Here is a 21,590-nt window from a genome sequence, read left to right as displayed (position 1 = left end):
AGGGAACCCATACACAGCCCCAGGATGGTTGGTTACTACTGCAGAAACTCATACACTCTTTATATCTTATTTCATTTCATTCACTATATTCATCATCATCTGTTTATTCATTAAGCATTTTTTGAAAAATTTCCTACATTTTTAGCTTCGTATTATATTAGTTTACTTGTGGATTAGAACTGAAAGGGTTTTTCTATTACATGAAATATCCCCAGGGAATTGTAATTTAATACCACACTGTCAGATTTTATTGAAGGTTGATATGAGAAATGACTACATAAAGAACGGATCTCCATCTTTCCTAAAACAATACATTGTCCGTTATGGTGCTCAAAGGCCCTTATATGAAGATGCGTGTGATAAATTCACCTAAAATTTTAGCAAAAAAAAGCATACCCATTTTTATAAATAATTGTGACTTCCTTTTTTAATACTGTGTTATTCCTGTACAACTCATGTTTCTCTTCTGGCTTTGGCTGCCAGAAAGCTCAGAGCCATATTTATTGCCAAACCACAGCAATGAACAGCTGTCTCATTTTGCAGAATGACTCTATCCCAAAGCACTTGAGTGTCTAGCCTCAACTAAATGGTCCCATGATATGCATGGTTCATGTTATGAGTTGCCTCTAAGCCAATTTAGAAATAGGCAGGGATCAAGTAATAAGCAAACACATAAGTAATATGGACTAAGCAGGCTTGGTCTTTAGCAGTACAAAATGCTCACACTTAAAAAGTTTGATTTGTATCAAACACCTGTCTGACTTGTTGCTTAATCTGAAGTTCTGTTCTGGTTAAGTGCTCCCCTGGGTATAGCTGTGGGCATTTGGGTCTTTCTGCTACTAAAGCCCATGCATGCATCCACTCAACTCATGATACTGGCTCTTTAGACGAGGTCTGCATGGTATCCAATAAGGATATCGGGTCCAAAGTGTAGCAAAAGAGCAAGGCGCAGATAAACCAATAATTTATACATGGACCATAATCTTAAAATGAGTTAAGAAAACATGATCTTGCTGAATTGGATCATGAAATAATAAGACAGTTTTCACACACAGAAACAATCTTAGGCATTGGGATATGTGTGTATGTTTGTGTGTTCTATTACAATGTTAAACTGTAGACTAAAAAATATCAGGTGAGTTAAGATACTTTACCTTTTCAGAAGGTCAAATATGTATTCTTATTGTTAACATTGCTTACATTATTTTATACCATGTTAAGTGCTGAAAAGGGCATAAAATGTGGAGGAAAGGGAACAACTTTCCGAATGACCTATGTAAACTTTTCACTCCATTATTTCATTTAAGAGACACTAAGTATCCATTTTCTTTGCAATGCATAAGCTCTTTAGCAACCTTTCTAATAACAAGGCAAAGCTCCAATACAATGGATGTTGTGTTAGAGTGGTTTGGAATGATACATGGTCTGGTTGGGTGGACTCTGGTAATGTAGTCTTGATTTTAGGGTCATAAAAGCTGGCAGGTGGCTGTTTGTATCAGCAACAAACATTATCAAAGCCTGTGGCAACAGCCTGGTTCCCTGTGGCTATGAAGTAAGGTGGGTCAGATGCCTGGAGCAACAGATTATCATTACAAAAAAAGATCTGCCATGGCTTTCATAGTAAAGCCCAAACCAGCCTAGAAGCAAGGGGACCAGGCAGGCCCCTGGGACCCCAAATATCCTCCTCCTCTTGAAGGCCTGCCTCATATTCCAAAGATATAATTTCATTCAAGGTCGCAGTGCTTGGTGCCCATGCGCCCAGGCTCTGGATGCCCAGGCTTCTAGTCTGAAATCCCAGCTCCTCCACTGGCTCTTGGCCAAGTAAACTGGTTATAGTCCCTAATGTTGGGTCTTTCTGTAAATTAATCCAAACATCCATGAAAGGCAGTTAGTCAGCACCTGGCTCATTGTAAGCTTTCTCTGTATCAACTTTCATTATTATTTACACTTAAAGAACCACCTATTAAAATGCGAGTACCCCGGAGGCACACCTTATTCCCAGTTAGCGCTTTCAGGGGGTGGGGTCTCACCATCTGATCAATTTAGATGTGGCAAACAGCAAGGGATCCAGGACTCAAACCCGGGAGAAGGAGGAGACTAGGCCAAAGGAAAGAAATAGCTCTGACATTTTGCTCAGAGCCACGGTGATTCTTCTACATGGAAAAGCACCCAATCGTTGCAGCTACCCAAGCGTAAACCCTCGCTATTGCAGAAAGGCAATCTAATTGCAGAATTCAGATACGGGATGCAAGCTGCTGGCCCCCGCCCGCGGGCCTCCCCTCTCCTCCCGGGGGACCTTAGGGACTGCCTCTTTCTCCATCAACCGTTCCATCTCAGAGGACTCTACATATAGACCTTCTACGGTAAGAGACACTGAACCGAAACCACCGCGTTAGCTCCTTGTTTTCTGGTGTGCCACCGAACGTAGGCAAAGATTTTAAAATATCGTTGGGTGTGGTGAGGCGCACACCCGGAGAGACAGCCTACGTGGGCATCGCTGTTAACAGCCAGTGGAAAGCCAGCACTCATTCCCACAAAGCAGCCGGGCGTCCCTTCACACTCTGAGCGGAGACTCCTGTGTGTAAAACGGACCATCTGTACATTGGTCATTCGTAGATTTCAACGTCCCCTTCCTGACCAGCAAAGAGAAGAGGAATCGGCACTTTGGAGACTTCCGATTGGATTGAGCTGTCATATAATGGATGCATTTTTTTTTTTTTTTCTCCTCCCAGGAGAGGCTGATTCTGACACAATCCATTTCACCTCCTGCAGGGTCAGGGAGGGGGGCTTGGTGAGGGGCGGGAAACACAGGTATTCACACATCCGGTGGGCTGCCCAGGACGAAGCACTGACCTGTTAGGCCAGCGGCCTCTGCAGACAGAAAGGCGCTCCAAGACAGGAGGAAAAACAGGCCCGTTTCCAGCATAGGGAACTCGCACAGTTTGGTGAATTTGGTCAAGTGACAAAGAGGCGTTAAGGGAAACAACTCTTTTATGAATGAATCTCCCTCTTGGCTGAGAAAACTCTGGTGGTGATAGTTTTAGAGGAGAGAACCAATTCTCAGACCTGACTGTTTCTCTTGCTGAGACTCCCTTTGAAGGCCCGCATGAGTCATGCTTCATTGGGGGCTGAACACTGCTGTAAAAACGCAAAGTGGTCTTGAGACTAAAAAAGATGTCTTACTAAGAGGATGAAGTCAGCTAAGTGGAGACACAAAACCCCTTAAATTTGGCCTCAACCCTTTGGGTGTGCCCTTCAGGAGACTGGCAGATCTGGAAAAATAAAGTCAAGGAGAGCATGTCTCATGGAGATGCTGCCAGCCGGTCACTCCCAGGAGTGGCCTCCCAGGCCACTGCTCCCCAGGGAATGCTGGTCTATGGACAGATCACTTTGAAGAGCCTTTTCTTCTCTTAGGGATGGAAACTGGATCAGGAGGAGCATTTTTGTTCAGTGATGGGGAAGCTGCCCAGGCTCTCTTTGCATAAGTAGGATAGAGGAAAATGTGTATTATTTCTAAGTCAAGCAAGATGCCCTTTGACGGGCAGTTGTTCATTTTGGCCAAGATGACACTTGGCCAATCATCTATAAATTGCAAATAGAACAAAGGCACAGTGATTTAAGCTTTGCAGAGAATGGGCTATGGGGAGATGATTAGGAGTATGTGATGGATGGTAAAGGGCTACAACTGCAGTTGTATCCACCATTAGGCAGAAAATGCCCTGACAGACAAGGAAATGTTACATTGCAATTTTATGTTTCTGGAAAAAAATCTAAGAGAGATTCCATCTTAAGAGATGTTTAGCAGCCAGGCAGGGGAGCAAAAAGCATGACCTCTGGAGTTCAAGATCTGGGTTTGAGTCCTGGCTTTGCCAGTCACTGGCTGTATGATTTCTGACCAGTATGATAACCTCTCTGAGCCTTATTTGTATCCAAGGTGAACTGGCATAAGAATAATACCGATCCCCACAGTGTGAAGAGTAACATGAGATGACATTATTAAAAATGTTTTGTAAAGTCTTAGAAAGCACACAATACCAGGATTATATCGTGGTTGGGAGCATGACCTCTAAAAGGCAACTCTACCTGGGCTCATATTCATTGTATCAGCTTAGACGTGTACCTTGGCCACACTGTGCTTTGGTTCCCATATCTGAAAATGGGCATAAGTAGTACAATCTACCTTCTAGGTATATAGAAGAGTGCCTGGCATGTGACAATGGATGTGTAAGTTTTTCAATTAGTGTAATTTAAGTGAATCTGTTTTGTGAAACCTCTTTTCTGGAAAGAGATTCAGTAAGGATATGGAAGCAATTTTTTATCAGGAGGAGCACCCCTTTCCCCAGATCTGATCCAATGTCAGGGCAGACTTCCAGTCTCCAGGAATTTTTTCCCTTCTCTTATCAAAATCTGTTCACTTATGTGTTCATACATTTCCTGCACATCAGGCAGAGAAACGTTCCAATCTCAGCTCTTCTGCTTCATGCCATCCCTGGGGATGAAAGCCTGGGTTTAAGTCCTCGCCCTAAAATATCCTAGCTGTGTGGCCTTGGACAAGTTGTCTAAAATTATGCATCAGTTTCTTCAGCTGAAAATTGAGAGAATAATAGTATCTCCTTGCCAGGATTCTTATAAAAACTCTCTGAGATAATCTATGCAAAATATAAAAGATAATGGGTGGCACTTGGTAAGGTTCTCAACATATATAAGATGATATTAATATCATGCCCATTATGACTGACATGTGTGACTCAGAGTGAGCTATGAATACTTAATCTCCTTATGTGTAAAGCAGGAATAATAATAATATGTCTTATAGGGTAAATTCAAATGAGGAGATATATATAAAGACACATGCTAGACATTCACAAAATGTTGTGATCATTACTATTGTTCAGTTGCTAAGTTTTGTCTCACTCCCTGCAACCCCATGGACTGCAGCATGCCAAGCTTCCCTGTCCTTTACTATCTCCCGAAGTTTGCTCAGACTCATGTCCATTGAGTTGGTGATGCCATCTAACCTTCTCACTATTATTCAGTTCAGTTCAGTTGCTCAGTCGTGTCTGACACTTTGCGACCGCATGGACTGCAGCACACCAGGCTTCCCTATCCATCACCAACTCCCAGAGCTTGCTCAAACTCATGTGTATCAAGTCGGTGATGCCATCAAACCATCTCATCCTTTCATCCCCTTCTTCTCCTGCCTTCAGTCTTTCCCAGCATCAGGGTCTTTTCCAATGAGTCAGTTCGTTGCATCAGGTGGCCAAAGTATTGGAGCTTAAACTTCAGCATCAGTTCTTCCAATGAATATTCAGGACTAATTTCCTTTAGGATTGACTGGTTTGATCTCCTTGCAGCCCAAGGGACTCTCAAGAGTCTTCTCCAACACCACAGTTCAAAAGCATCAATTCTTTGGCGCTCAGCCTACTTTATGGTCCAGCTCTCAAATCCATTATGAGTACTGGAAAAACCATAGTTTGACTAGATGGATCTTTGTTGGCAAAGTAATGTCTCCTTTTTTGCTGTCTAGGTTGGTCATAGCTTTTCTTCCAAGGAGCAAGCACTTTTTAATTTCATGGCTGCAGTCACCATCTGCAGTGATTTTGGAGCCCCAAAAAATAAAGACCGACACTGTTTCCACTGTTTCCCCATCTATTTCCCATGAAGTCATGGGACCAGATGCCATGATCTTTGTTTTTTGAATGCTGAGTTTTAAGCCAGCTTTTTCACTCTCCTCTTTCACTTTCATCAAGAGGCTCTTTAGTTCTTCATTATCATAACTATCATCATTACTATTTCTCTACACCAAACAACATGTAACCTCCATTGTAATTCCCCTTAATGATTATGAGGCAAAAAAAAAAGGGGAGTAGTGATCAAGAGTGTGGTCTGGGCATGGTCTGTCTCTTGGTTTCATTCCCTGGGTTTGCCCTTGGGTCTACTTCCTAGTTGCATGACCTTGGGCTTATGCTTTCTAAGCTTTTTTTTTTCCAGGAAAAACAGCATCTGTGTGATATGACCATTGTGAAGATTAAATGAGGTATTACATGTAAAACAAGTAGGAGGTGATACGTCAGGAGGCCTGACATATCACCAGTACTGGGTAGATTGTTAATCATTGCTTTTTTGTTGGAAATCAATCCTACATATTCTGACTTATTTTTGTCAATGGAGTTGACATTCTCCAGGGTTTCCAGGACAAAACTTTGGGGTGGTCTTTTGATTTTCTCCTCTTGTTTATCTCATAGAACCAACCAATCACTGAGTCCTAGAGGGTCTTCTACATTGACCTCCTTTCTGACTTTCTCCTACAGGTCATGATCACAGTTCTCTTTGATTTCAATCTTCCTCTTCTCATTCATTCTTCATACCAGTTCCTTATTTATGTTTTAAACACAAGACCTTCAGTGTGTCATGATCCTTGGAGAAAACTTGAATCGCATATTGTAGACTATAGAGAGATGCTCAGGCTCCTTTGAGTGGCACTCCAAGGTACTCCACAAGCTAACTCCTTCACACTTGTGTCTGCTCATTTTGCACTGCGCACCAGCCCGAGCTCTAAGGTCCTCCCTGGGACAACTGCTCTAGGTCATGTCAGTGCCGCCCACCCCTGACCTTTGTGAATGCTGATCTTCTCGTGAACTACCTATGTGGTCTTTTCCTGCATCTTACCTATCTTTCAGGTCAAGCCTAAGTCCGCCCCCCCCCGCCCCCCCCGCATGTAAATCCTGCTTTTCAGGTTATTTTCCAGAATCATCAGATTGGCCAAGAGTCTGTTGGACTTTTCCAGACACGGTGGCCTCATCCTTATATTTTTATAACCTTAATAAGGTGGCTGCAGCTTTAGCACTCACTTTCTATCCAACTCTTTCTGTAGAGTTTGTCTTTCCAAGCCTGTCATTAGTTGAAGGCAGGGTCCATGTTTTATTCATATTCTGACTTACCTGAGAAAGCTTTAGTAGAACCTAGCCTTTTAGCAGTTGCTCAGTGAACTGTTGGGTCAGTCCTCATGGAAAAAGAGTCCAACATTTTGCTTTACTTGCCTTGATCCCTGACCTCTCTTCCACCGTTCTCCTTTAGTCCTTCCCTTTCCCCCCAAGATCTCTAATCCTTTGCCCTGCTTCCTCTCTCTGAACTCTGTTAAGCCCACATACTTGACATTAGCCTTCTGGTTCCTCCTAGAATCTGACTTTTTTGTCCCATGTAACTGCTGTGAGTGAGGAGACCACCAGACAAGCTTCTTTCCCTGACTCAAGTTCTCTAGGAACTCTATCCATCCTCCCACCTCTGTGCTGAAAAAGAGGGAGTGGGATGACACAATTGCCTGGATATGGCAAGCATCATTTCTAAGTTGCTTGCTGTTCTTCTTTCATAAAATAGCTATGGATAGTCGTTTAAACCCACAGTGATTCTTGATTTAGCCAACCTTCTGAACTAGCAATTGATATGAGTTTACAAAGGATGCAGAAAATACTTACTATGTCACTCTTGAGTCAATCCTGTTTTATTCTTGACTTTGGATATTCACTTCTTCTTCTTGATCTTAATATAGCCAAGCCTGATATCCCCCTGGCCACCTGTATTCTTAGGTGGGAATTTTTTAAGACTGTTGATATCCTGGGATCAGACAGTATGAGCAGTGCTAGAATTGGCCTTGGGCAGGAAAAGAGCCTGGGCCCCTCTTCCACTGGTATGAGCCTGTGCTTCAGAATCAAGATGGCCCCAGTGGTGCTGTACTACACTTCAACAAGACCATCTAGCCATTTCGTGGTCTGGAGTTTGTTAGTCCTCAGAAACATCCCAAGGATGTTGCCTGCTCTTAACAGTCCCCAGCTTCCCACACACAGACAAAGGATATCAGTGCTGTGACAACAGCATATGCAGACCCCATGGCAAACGAGCCGGCGAAGATCCCCAGGAAATTCCCCACGGACTGGAAAAATGCTGCAGCATCAAATGTGTTTGGATTCTCCTTGGGACTGTAAATGGATATAGAACTGAAAAGAGAAGAGGGTGAAGGTTAGTCAGGGACTCCTATCTCATGGCCCAAACACCAGAAGTCAGAATTTAGCATCCAATTTTGGGAAAGACACCTTCTCCTATGAGGTTAGGTGCCAGATGGAAGCATTCAGTGGCAACAGATGAGGACAAGGAGAGGAGAGAAGGCAGAAAGCTTTCCCCTTCCTTACAGCCCAATCCCCTGGTATCCATATATTGTTGCCAGTCAGTAAACATTTTTATATTGGAAGGGTCGTAAAGAATATTGTTTCTGAGCAAACTAGGCATTAAAACATGGTAGGTATGTATGGAATCTGCTGAGGAGATAGATAACTGTGAATTATTTAGTGGCCATATGTCTTCGTGCTGTTATATATTCACAAATGTTCCTGATAAAAAGTGCACTTTTATGGCCTGTGCACAAATGGGCGATACAAATCACAGCGTGCACAAAATATTCTGCCGTGATCTTGTCATAAACCACAAAGCATTGCTCCTCTCCAGTGTAACCCTTCAGAAACAGAGCCCAGACGACATTCAGAGCATCACAGGATTAACCTCTGGGGAGAGACAAAAACCCTCATTTTCCCACCGAAACAAATGGCAGCAGCTGCCTGAGGTCATCTTTTATGCCCCGATTCTGGGGGCTGACAACAGATTTATATCCACAGAGAAAAATCAATCCACCAATAGGTGGTTTGTTCACTGAAATATTTTTGAAGACGTCATATTTGCTATTTTTTTCAGCCAGGGCCTCAAACCCTACAGTGTTGATGTAAAGGACAAGGTGTGACCTATTTTAGGAAACATGAGCTCCATCTTGTAGCATTAACATGACAGATATGCTAGACCCAGTAGTGTTGGGGAGACTAATAAAGTCCCTTTTCAGGTTTTTTTTTTTTTTTTTAATACACGTTCTTTAAAACTAATCAGACAAAATCAAGAGTTTCTCAGCAGCTTCTGGAAGGAACTTAGTAGCCCTGTAGAGAGCAAAGAGGATACCAGACACACTGACTTGAGATTAGACAGGTGTTTACAGAGATGTAACTGAATCTTTTATGGCTTGGACAATTAAAGTATCTTAACTCTCTGACCTGACTTTTTGTGTCTGGAGACTGAGAGAGTTAAGAGAGAGCAGGGAGAGTGGATTCCAATTCTCCTCCAGGAAAATGTGTGGCATAAAAAAGGTAGCTTTAAATGTTTCTAGTTTTTCCCTGGATGTCTTTAAACCCCAAAGTAGGCCAAACACTTCTGCTTTGATCACGTAATTGGATAAGGAAGATAAATGCGGATCTCAAATGGAGCCCTGAAATGTATGCGAGAAAGGGATTGCCTTTGAAGTGTTTTTCTTTTTGTAAAGTGTTGTGCTTTGCAGGAAAAAAGGAAACGCAAACCCACATTTGGGTCCTTTGTGGCTGACAGTCCTGGGAAAGACTATAAAACCCAGGGCCATTCTGAAATTCAGTGCCCACAGCTGTGTGTGTGTGAGTTGATCTGAACATATTTCTTCATTTCAATGAAGAAATGATAGTGACGAGAAAACATTTCAGTTGCAGTCTGCCTTTGAAACACAGGTTTTTGCACAGTCACACTCTTTTGTAAATAATTCTATTAATTCCTAAGGTTGCTTCCAGCAAATCTGATCCTTAGAACAAGCATCTCTTCACCCCCATCTCTACCTTCACACTCCCCAGAAGAGTTTTGTTTGTCCTGATGCTTCCCCAGTTTGAAGTAGCACCATCACATCTTTTGGCCATATTCTGTATGATTATTTATGTAATGTTTGTTTTTAAACTAACTCATTTTTATTCAAATGCAAAACCGAAGTGTTAGTTGCTCAGTCATGTCTGACTTTTGCAATCTCATGGATTATAGCCTGCCATGCTGCTCTGTCCATGGGATTTCCCAGGCAAGAATACTGGCGTGGGTTGCCATTCCCAGTGCCATTCCCACTGGAGTGGTAGCAAAGACAAGGAGTCAGAGAATTGAGGGTGGAATCCCAGGTGGCTCAGATGGTAAAGAATCTGCCCATCAATACAGGAGATGCAGGTTCAATCCCTGGGTCTGGAAGATCCCCTGGAGGAGGAAATGGCAGCCCACTCCAGTCTTCTTGCCTGGGAAATCACATGGGCAGAGGAGCCTGCTGGGCTACACAGTACATGGGGTTGCAAAAGAAACAAAATGTGACTAAACAACAAGAAAGGTAGAAGCATAGAGTTATGTCAGGAGACTGGGAGCACGTGTATGAGCCCCGGTGGAGGGTAAAGGCAGGTAGATGGCATCACTCAAAACTTTAAACCCCACGTTAAGAATATACAAAAAGCCCTCGCATTTACATAATGCTTAGTCCTCTTATGCCTGCCTTATAAATGTGTTTGATCTGATAGCATCTCTGCCAGGTAATTAGGGCGCGTATATTTATCTTTCCTCCCCTTGCCTTTTTAAAAATAAAATACAGCAACTAAGAGTCAGGGAAATAAAGATCACTAAGTTCCAAATGTAGATTTCTTCTTTCTACCTTGAAAAAGTGATTTGTTAGAAGGAAAACCTAAACCCGCATCAGCATAGTTGAGTGAGTGTGGCTGTGATGTAAGGCAATTGGAGTTCAGGTACCAGAGCCTTACATTTCACGCCCGGATGGGACATGAGTAGCGCCCTCACAAATGCAGGCAGAGTGCAGAACATGCTGGATGTTGTGTGGGGCAACAGCACCCCCTCTCCCATTCTATGAGCAAGCAAGAGACAGGGCTTCTCCTGGCAACCTGCTTTCGTGTCTGGCTTCTGCTCCAGCACTTAAGCTTTGCGGGATCTGGTCTGGGTCTTGTTCTTTGTATGCCCAGGACACAGGCCCATGGCAGACTATACAAAGTCTGAGGAAATGAGGGCAGGCTGACTGGAAGTCAGAGGGGAAAAAGGAAGAAATGCAGGAAGGGAGGAGTCTTGCCAAAATGAGTCATCTTTAAAATAAATCATCATCTACAGATTTTTATTAGGCAGTGACGATATGTAGATATAATGAAAATAGTCAAGGACAGGGAAGCCTGGCATGCTGCAGCCCATGGGGTTGCAGAGTCAGACATGACTGAGCGACTGAACAGCAACAATATGTTGTCCTGTTGTGATTACTTTTAAGGTCACCAATTCAAGCCTGAAGGGGACACTTGAGATTCTTAACTTGAGCTTCAAAGATCTGATCCTTCTTGGCTGTATGGCCTCGGGTGAGTTACTTCATCACTCAGGTTCTGTTTCAAAGTCTATAAAATGGACATAGTAGTACTTGTGCTCCAGAAATGTGCAAGGATATGAAGTATATTTAAACACCTATATATATATGGACTTCCCTAGGGTGCCCAGTGGGTAGGACTCTGAACTTCCACTGCAGGGGGCACAGGTTCGATCTCTGGTCAGGGAACTAAGATCCCACATGCTACAAGACCAAATAAATAAATGAGATGGAAAAAAACCCCAAAACTCTTATATATGTGTCTTATAGGTTGTAGGGCCATTCATTGAGTGCTGATAATGTGCACAAAAAATAAGACTCTCAAAGAATGCTGCCCATCATCATCACCACCACCATAATTGCATCATCATTATGCTAAGACCTTCCACAGGCTCACAGTGACAGACAGCAGAGTGCGCAGGCTGAACCAGGCCTTGGTTCCAGGCATGGGCTGATGGGGTGCGGCTCCCCTCCCAGCACACTGTGCTGCAGAGGACCTAGTTGCTTCTGCATGGGAACGGAAGGGTCTCCAGGGAGGAAATGGCCATAGAAGTGATGCTAGTTGGTTTTGTGTGGAGCTCTTGGCTCCATGGATGAAGGAAGAAAGGAGCATCCTCAGCAGCCTGGACAACGATGTGCTCCAGGACAAGGACAGGCCAGTACACCGAGCTTGAGTCACATCTCCCCAGGTTTCACGGGGGACAATCTGCAGGCAAAACTCTCTGGCTTCTGGTGAGGGATGAAGCCAAGAAAGAAGGGGCCTTATAGCCCAGGGATGTTGAATTTCTTCTGACTGCCTGGATTTTAGGAAATTATTCCTCCAGTCTTGACACCCTGGCAAAGGAGGCATCTTTCTGGGCTCCAGTTTTCAGCTGCAACACAAAGCCTCTAGATTATGCAGCAGCAGCTACAGAGGGTGTTTTCAGAAACAACCAAGAGTTTGGGTAGCATGTGTAGTTTTCCAACCTCAACCTGACAGAGGAAGGATGATCACGTTCCAGCCAGCCCTACTGCTGGTTTCAGCACTTTGGACTTAAAAAGTAAATCCCTCCTCCCGTGCACCAAGGGAGCCATTTGAACAATTAGTGGGGGCAAATATCAGACTGGGAAGAGGTGGGGAAGAAGAACTGGATTTTGTGGTGCTTGCTCTATGGGACACCTCTCTGAAGATGCACTGTTTATAGCATAATCTGGTGAAGGTAGATCTGTGATATGCAGATTTCTGGAAAAGAATATTTGAGTTGGATACAACCAATATCCTTGAAAATAACATGACCAGAACTACACAGTGGTGTTTAAATATTCATCTTATAAATTGGAAATAAGGCCAGGTTATTGATTCATTCTGTTCAGGAACAGATTATTCAGCAAAAACTAGTTTGATGATCGTGTATTGCATCCAGTCTCAGAAATAAATGTACGTATCTTTTATTCAAAATTTTTGAAATGGATGAAATAGCCTACATTTCTTTGAAGAGAGCAACATGAATAAGGATCACAGTGCTCACTGTATCATTTAAGGTTCACAGACACGACTGAAACTCCAGTGTTCTCAACAGCCCATCTTTTCATCTTTCCAACGTTCCTACAGGGAACCCCCTGGCAGCTTAGGTAGCGTTAAGAGCATAGTACCTGAATCTGAGATCTGAGTGAGAATCTTAGCTCTGCCACTTACTGGCTGTGTGACCTTGACCAAATTACTTAGACTATATGCCCTTCAGTTTCCTATGATGATGATTAAAAATGATAATAAAATGATGGTAATAATAAATATACCTATCACATAAGGTTGCTATGAGAATTCAATCAATTAATGTTTATAAAGCATTTGAAATGGTACCTGGTACAAAGTCAAAACTAGATAAGCATTTCTTAGGTAAGTCATCCTTCTTCAAATAACCCTTCCTCCTCCTCCTTTTACTCTGTCCTCTTCCTCCTTTTTCTCCTTTTGCTTCTTCTTGTCCTTCTTCATTGTCTGTTCTTTCCCTCTGTCTCTTTCTATTGAACTGAGAGATTGGTTTAGTTCTAAAAGAAGTAACCCAAACTAGATGTCCAATCAGTACTACCTCAAGCAAATTAGAACTGAGATGCCATTAACTGTCTCACACTGACTAGTCCCTGGTCTAGAATCTCTGGGTATCAGGTATCATTTGATCTTACAAATCGTTTTGTATATAATGGAATGTGGTGTATGTTCTCAATAAATGCCACTGATGAGGAAGAAGGAGAAAGAGGTACGGAGGAGAAGAAAGAAGAAGAAGAGGAAGCAGGGGGAAAAGTGTTGCAATCATGCTGAGAGTGACGATGAGATCATATATGAACAGCAGTCTGTAAATGGAACCACTCTCCCTGCTGCCAATGGCCCCTTCCAAAATGCTGTGCATCTCCCCACTCTGGATCCTATTGAGTCATCTCTCCTGATTCTTACAATCTTTTCAGGACCACCCAGTCTCCATCACCACTCCCTCCTGTTACTCTGCACTGCTACTGCTACATTATTTTCCCCATAATTACTCACAGACACTATTCAACAACCTCCAGCTCCCGGGCAGCCATTCTTTCATAAAGACGCTGTCCCTCTGATTGGCCCTCCCAGCTCCCACAAGCCACTCATGGTCCTGAGTGCCTGATTGGAACAATTGACTTCTGTGTCTCCCAGTTCAGTCTCACTTCTCCTGTTAACATGAATCAATACCACTTTAAAATTTTAAAAGGAAAGTTTTAAGCAAATAGATTGCATTCCTTTTAGAATTTCTATGAATGTCATCAAGAAAAAAATGGGAAGATGATTACCATAGCCAAAGATATACCAAAGGCACTTCCATTTTCTCTGCCAAATCTTTAATCCCTAACAGAAAATATTTAAACCACTGTCCCAAGTTTATTACAGAGTTCTTGATTAGTTGGGACATATATAGGAATTTTTTTTTTTTTTTTCCTAATCACTGCTTCCCATTGTACTGTATGGAATCCTTCTTTGTGCTGGATATATAGTTCTATTAATGATGTCTTGGTCAAATTCCATTATTCAATTCTTTTCAGTTATCTAAACTTAGTGCTGTCTAGCTTCAAACCTAAATCTTCAAAGCAAGATTCTTCTCCCTGCAGAATATTCTAAAGCAGAGAGCAGGATGATTTGAAAGGGAGGAGAGACATGTCCCTTTACTCCCACTTGGGCACCAGCGCCCCCTAGTGTCAGAGACATGGAGGAAGGACAGGGAGCCAAGCTGTCCACCTTTTGCTTGGCCACCATGGACAGGGTCCCTGATCTCACTCTTGTTCCTGCTTGGTCCCTTTCTTGGAGGTCCCTACTTTCACAGTGACACCTCCGTTTTATTAAGAATCCCGTCCCGCCCCGCCAGGGGCCACTCAATTTTCCTTCTGCCCCGCCAGTTATACACATTCCCAGCCCTTTTCTATGGCTTGGATTAGGGGCCACTTGGACAGATCAGTGGCTTTCACCTTTCTCTTGATCTGTAGTCCTCTTATTTGGGGCAGCACTGAACTCCCTCCAGGGACCATGGACCACTGCTCTGGGTGGGCTCACCTTGCCCACTCCCCAGACACACCAAACCAGGGAGCCGTGCTGACACAGAGGGTTCCAGCTGATTCCTTCAGCAATCTGTAGGCCAGTCCCTGTGTTCTGCATCTCTACTCCAAGAAGCCACACCCAAGAACTCCCTTCCCTGCTCTGTTTTGAGAGGGCCTCAGGCTCTCTGCAGCTTCCTCCGCTGGGGATAAGCTGGAAGTCTTCTTCTTGCAGGCAGCCCTCGTCTGTTTGGGTGATTCTAATGGGGTCCCTTCCACTTGACTTAGGGGAGTGGAAGCTCCCTCATGGGGAGGGATAACAGCTTCACACCTCAAACACTGCCCTCTCTCCAAGGAGGCCCCCTTTCATACAGTTTTTTGAGACCAAGAAGATGGGGTAGGAATTGGAGGAAACAAGGCCAATTCTTTGCCAGTGAAGCCTGTTGGGAGGTACGTGTTTCTTACTGCTGGGGAGCCCTGCTGCTTCTTTTAGAATGGATGCATTTAGCTACTTGTGTTTTCAGTTCTGCTCCTTACACCCAGTTTGGAAAACAGGAAAAAGCCCATAGGCTGACACATTTTGTGACCTTTATTCTGGGTGTTTCTAGTTTCTTTTCTCCCCAGCTATCTAGAGTTGCCTGTTATTATGCTCTGAAGGATACATTTTAAGGAGAACTACAACACAGAGGGGTGATGGAAATTTGTAAAAAGTGCTCTGTTTGGTTGGCCCTGAGTGTCACAGGTAAGAAGCAGCGTAGAAGAAAAACTAATTACAGTGCTATTTTGCGTTTAAAATTTTTATCGTCCCCCTAAAAAGAAACAAGTGGATCCTTATCTATTATTTATCTTTTAATAACTGTACCAACCTGCCCTTTCTCAAGAAGTTGCTTAATTATGAATAAGGAATTGATTTTTATGGGGCCAAGAATTGTGTGTACACATCAGAATTCATCCTGGCATCTGCTCACCCATTATTCTGGCTTATGTTCTGCCAAAGGCCTCTGAAGCTCTGTCAAGAGAACCTGCTGTAAAACATAATGACTTCAGGAATTGGGGGCATTCCAGGCACCCTGGGAGGTTAGAAGAGCTGCCTCTTAATAATAAGAGGTTCTGGCCAGAAGTGTGCTGAGCTTGAGTTAGAACTAGGGTTTTACCTTCCCCAGGGCTAAAGACCCTGTAGGGCAAAGAGCTGTGTTTGGGGAGGCACATTAATTAACTCTTTCAGCTTCTAAGGGATTGTTTGGTTCATGACTGCTGACTAAGAATCCAAATTCACTCCAAAGAGTGATTTTCCAAATCCTCGACGAATACCATTTTGATATCTGGCACAACAGAAAAAAAGAGAAAGAGAACTCTGTGGGAAGTATGAGTTAGTATATCGTGGCTGCCCTCAGAATAATACAATCTCAGACTGAATTAGCAGATTCCTCCCACCAACAAATATTTCTTGAGTACCTACTACATGCAGACTTTGTTCTAGACACTAAAGACACAGCAGGAAATACAGCAAAGCTTCTGACCTCATGTTCCTGACATTCAAGGGAAGAAAACAACATAATAAATAGCTAAGCAAATAGATATTTGACTTAAGGACAGAGACAGAAAAGAGAAGGAAGCAGCATGAAGGCATGGAAGAGATAGTGATGAGGGTGCTGGTTTAGTTAGGGTGGTCAGGAAAGTCTTCTCTGAAAAGCACTATTGAATGGAGTCCTATATGAGGATGATGGGAGGGGTTTCTAGTCTCGGAAGCAGAGGCGGTATGGCTAGAGGGAAATGGACCAGGGAAGGGTGGTAGGAGACAGGCTGAGATGGGGCTGGGACCAGGTCTTATGCAAGCTTCCAGGACATTGTTAGGACTTAGATTTTCCTCTAACGGTGAAAGGGCATCTAATGGAGGGTTCAGGGTAGGGGAGCATGTAATAGAGCATTCCGGGTGAAGGCTGCGTTCGTAGGAGTAGAGGAAGCTGGACAGGAGTGGGCATGACCTCGCTGTACTCTCCCACGGCTGCAGCAGACCAGGCCTTTCTTCATTGGACTGGATACCACCATCTGAACGAAACCTGAAAAACCACAGCAGATCACAGGGGGAAGAGTAGGATGGTGGGGAAGAGGATGTAAGGAAGGAGAAGAGTTTAAATGATAGATGCATTTAGCAGAAACAGGTACAGTGAGCTGGCCTCATTCTTTATGTTTCCAGAAGGAAAGATAAAGTCTACAAGTAAAGCATCAGAGGGAGAAGGATTTCAGCTTTATATTCTATTTCAGAAATTTCCTAACTCTTAGATCTGATGGAAAATGAAATGGGATCTTTAAAAGGTAAGTTCTCTGTCACTGGAGATGCTTAAACACAGAATGAAACCATTACCTGTCAGGGTGCTATGGAGAATATTCATACACTAGACTGTTGGATAACATGGCCTTGAGGAACTTCCCGCCCCCAGAATTAATGACTCTCTATTTTCAGCATTTTCCAGAACTCTCAGGTGAGGGATAGGGGACTTGGTTTTCTGTGCTACCCAGATCCTGCCACTGAAAATGGCTGAGCAAGGGGCATTCAGCAAGCAAGGGGCAGTAAGTGGAGATGCAAGGAAGACGCTGATGATTTAGGTTGGAGCCAGGTTGATCATGACATCAAGAACAGTTACAAATTTCAGCAGGGAATAAAGTCTTTGACAGATTCCTAAGTGGCTCTGGTCCATTAAGTTCCAACTCTAAAGTGACGAAGAGAGCTCTGAGCTTAAAATTGGTTAAAAGGGAAGAAGAGTAAAACGAGGTTTGTTATGAATTATATGTGCATTTTCTTTGAAAGGAGATCTTAAATTACTTTGCAATTTAGCCTGAAAAGTCTTGTCAGAATTGAATTAGTCTGCAGGCTTTGAGAAATTTTTTCTTATACCTAATATTGGGAGGAAAGTGAATTTGAGATAGTCTTAAAGATAAAAGTCACTTGCAAATACTCTTCTTATTTCATTTTCTTTCTTCCTTTACTAAAGCAGAGACAAGAATTTGAATCCCACTACTGTGAGCCTATTTAAAAAGAGAGAGAGAGAGAGAGAGGGACTAATTCTCATGATCTGATGTGAACTTCAACCCGTTTCCAACTTTTAGTTGCTTTAATCCTCACTAATGAAACCTTAGCTCCAAAGAGTACTCTGATGTGTGAAACTTATAGTCATAATAGATAGAAAAAGATGGAAAAGTAGGTTAATAGTCACTAAAGATGGAAAGCTAGTTAAAATTAAAATATAATGATTAATATGCACAAGAAAGACCAAATATTAATCCCCAAGGCTGAAATGGAGAAGGGGGTCAGGTGTTCCAACCTTGACTGAGCACTCAAAATGCTTATTATTCCCTGCTTTTTTTTTCCACCATGGAGCATTCACTACGTGTCAAGTGCTGGTTAAACATTTTAATAAACATTATCTCATTTAACACTCACTGTGACTCCCTGAAGTTGGTGCTATTTTGATTTGCATTTTATAGATGAGGAAACTATGGCTTAGAGAAATTGTGGTGGTGGTTTAGTCATTAAGTCATGTCTGACTCTTGCGACCCCATGGACTGTAGCCTGCCAGGCTCTTCTGTCCATGGGATTCTCCAGGCGAGAATATTGGAGTGGGTTGCCATGACCTTCTCCAGGGGATCTTCCCAACCCAGGGATTGAATCCAGGTCTCCTGCATTGTAGGCAGATTCTTTACCAACTGAGTTACAAGGGAAGCCCCTTAGAGAAATTAAGTAACTGTGTATTTCACCTCATTTAATCCTTCTAACAATCTAATGAAGCATGTATTTGCATTTTGGGCATAAACAGACTCAGGGATGGTAAATTAGTTGCCCCAAGTAACTCTTCCTGGAATGGTAGGCACTCAGCTCAGGTCTCACTAGTAGGCACTCAGCTCAGGTCTCACTAGTGAAAGCCCATTTACAATACAATAGAAAGTGGAAGCAGTTGGATTCATTGCCTGAATGCGTGCACAGATTAAATAACTCAACAAACATTCCACCTTCATAGGATGGAGGCAAGGACTACTCTGAAGATTTTTAGACTTCTAGTGCTTCCCTGGTGGCTCAGCTGGTAAAGAACCCACCTGCCAATGTAGAAGATTCAAGACAGGCGGGTTTGATCCTGGGGTCGGCAAAATCCCCTGGAGAAGGATGTGGCGACCCACTCCAGTTTTCTTGCCTGGAAATTTCATGGACAGAGGAGCCCAGTGGGCTATGGTCCATAGGGTCGCAAAGAGTCGGACAGAACTGAGCACACACGCACACACGGCATGGTGCTAATTTGTAATAAAAGAAATTGCATTAGTGAACACAATCGTTTTGATATGAGCGGTTTTGCTGACTGCCAATGCTGCTTACAGGCCAGGACTTCTTCGTGGAGGCCTCTTCTGCATTTGGAAATGAGCTTGTTATGAAACTACATCCACTTTGAGTCTTTTGGTGTCCATGACAGCACCAGCTCAAGTTTCACATCATCTCCCACAGTTGTGCACCCTGTGTGACTACTGTCTCTTTATAGCAATTATCTGTGTTACAGTGTCTTCATCTAAAAAGTGGTGATAACAATTGTGCCTCTTTCACAGAGTGGAGATTCATTGGGTTAATATACGTACAGTGCTTCTACTAAGAACATAGAAAGCACTCCATAAATGATAGCTGTTATTAACTGTTGTTACTGTTATTTGTATTAATATTATTGTTAGAGTGATTACTCTGTTTTTCACCATTTTCTCAAAAGAAGTCAATAAAAACTGAACTTTATTTCTAAAAATATAGCACATTTAGAATTCCAATTAATGTGTCAGAACATTTCAAGACTCTTTTGAGGTGGAATGAGTAATACATTTAGAGTTAGATCAAATGCTGAATTCATCTTTTTCTTAATGAGGCTTGTAAAGCAGAAGATTTCTGGGATAGTATCAAAGAAGGAGATGCATGTAAATTGCTAACAATAGTTAAGACCAAAAGATCCATGGTTGTCTTGCAAATCCAACAGAGCTGAGCTTCTAGTAGCCAAGGTAGACATACCACAGAAATCTCATTGCTAAGTCTGTTAGCCACTCAGTCGTGTCCGAATCTTTGTGACCCATGGACTGTAGCCTATCAGGCTCCTCTGGCCATAGAATTTTCCTGGCAAGAATACCCGAGTGGGTTGCCATTTCCTCCTCCAGGGGATCTTCCCAACCCAGGGACTCAACCTGTGTTTCCTGTATTGAAGGCAGATTCTTTACCTCATTGCTATATGTAAAGCAGGAAAAAAAAAATCATGAATAGAAAGTATCTAATAAAGTTGTGTGGAATTGCTGATCAGCAACAATCAAGGAAAAGTCATGAAACCTATGGCATTTGCTTTCATGGCAATCATCAATCCACAGCTCACTGCAAGCCACATAGAGATGAAAAGAATTCAAAAACAGGCACTTTCTTGCATTGGAGCCTGCAGTGCTTCAAAAATGTGTGCTGAGGACAGAGATGAGGGGCTGAATGAAATGCTAGCTGCCTCTGGTTGGGTCAAAGGACTTTTCATAGATAAGGTCCTATGAAAAGCTTTCCTAATCTGGGCACCTTTCATTCCTGTGTATAACAAACTCACTCAGATTGTAAAGAGCTTTCTGAGACAGCCTGATGGAGTTTCACCTGGTGACAAGCCAACTCCTAGAAAATATTTGCACTGATCAACTCATATCCCCAGATCCTTCTCCTGTTCTTCTATTTATTAGCAATTAAGTGAGCATCTGCATCCCAAATCGCAACTTAATTGAGAATCTGCATCCATCGTTTTAGAGTTGCAGATAATTTCACTTGAGCACAAATTTATCTTTCGAGGCAAAGCACAGTTATCTTCTTAAACTAATGCATTTTACCAAAGCAGTTGCCTCTCCTCTACAGATTTTGATTTTGTGTTTGAGGCATGGGAGCTGTGGACCAATAAATCTTACCAAAGAGGGTTTTCCTTTCACATAATGCCTTTAAATTACATTTTATGTGTGTAGCAGTTGCTGTAAAGTATATATTGCAGAATGCAATGTTCCACAGTAGAGTCATCTCTGATACTGCATCTTCAGGACACAGCTTTGTCTGGGACAAGGATGTAGACTTTATAGTATATTTGAATCTCTAAGCCAATACAACTTGTACAAATTGAGAGATTTCTAACTCAGGTAATTAATAGGTCTATCCCACCCATGTAATAAAGGTAGTTGCTAAGACTTGGAGTCAGATGCCAAGCACCAGGATGAACACTTCATTTACCAAGGTCATTGATCAGCTGTGAAGCTCCTAGGGCTAGGACCTTGGGCCCTGAAACAGTCTGAAGATTCAAGAAGATGGTTTTTGCACATGTCAGAAGATAACAGGCTTCCCTGGTGGCTCAGACAGTGAAGAATCTGCCTGCAGTGTGGGAGACTTGGGTTTGATTGTTGGGTTGGGAAGATTCCCTAGACAAGGAAATGGCAACCCACCCCAATATTCTTGTCTGGAGAATTCCATGGACAGAGGAACCTGGTGGGCTACAGTCCATGGGGTCGTAAAGAGTCAGACATGACTGAGCAACATACACTTACTTTCACTTCAAGTAGACAAAAGCTCAGAAGCTGGGGGAAATGTAGGCTGGAAGACTCAGTTGAGGATTGGGGTGGAGACAGGTCAGTGCAATCCTTCAAGTTAGAATCAGGTGAGCAAGCCACAGTGAATATATAAACAACAATCAACGCAGCCAGAGAATTAATGATCAAAGGAGACCAGGGATGGCTGTGAAGCCGCATAAATGCACGCTCACACTTTTCTGAAAGGACAGTCCTTAACTTTCATACATCTTCTCCATTTAGTCCATGACCT

At 42.9% G+C, this 21,590-nt stretch overlaps 1 protein-coding gene across 4 annotated transcripts in view; it reads right to left on the bottom strand.

Annotated features, from left to right (window-relative positions):
- SLC9A9 (solute carrier family 9 member A9) overlaps positions 1-21,590 on the bottom strand; it is a 663,806-nt gene that overhangs the window by 342,644 nt on the left and 299,572 nt on the right. For all 4 annotated transcript variants that reach the window (XR_011561320.1, XM_070770059.1, XM_070770128.1 and 1 more), the window contains 2 exons: positions 7,851-7,994; positions 2,854-2,954 (listed from right to left, as the gene is read on the bottom strand). Coding sequence is in view for 3 of the 4 variants with exons in the window: in XM_070770059.1 (XP_070626160.1) it covers positions 2,854-2,954; positions 7,851-7,994 (245 nt within the window). In the remaining variant the exon portion in view is untranslated. The remainder of the gene's footprint in view (positions 1-2,853; positions 2,955-7,850; positions 7,995-21,590) is intronic.

The sequence above is a fragment of the Bos indicus genome, chromosome 1 (assembly GCF_029378745.1).
Source record: "Bos indicus isolate NIAB-ARS_2022 breed Sahiwal x Tharparkar chromosome 1, NIAB-ARS_B.indTharparkar_mat_pri_1.0, whole genome shotgun sequence".
In the NCBI taxonomy this organism is placed as follows: Eukaryota; Metazoa; Chordata; class Mammalia; order Artiodactyla; family Bovidae; genus Bos; species Bos indicus.
Note: the sequence above shows the minus strand (reverse complement) of the source record. Positions and strands in the feature narration are given on the sequence as shown.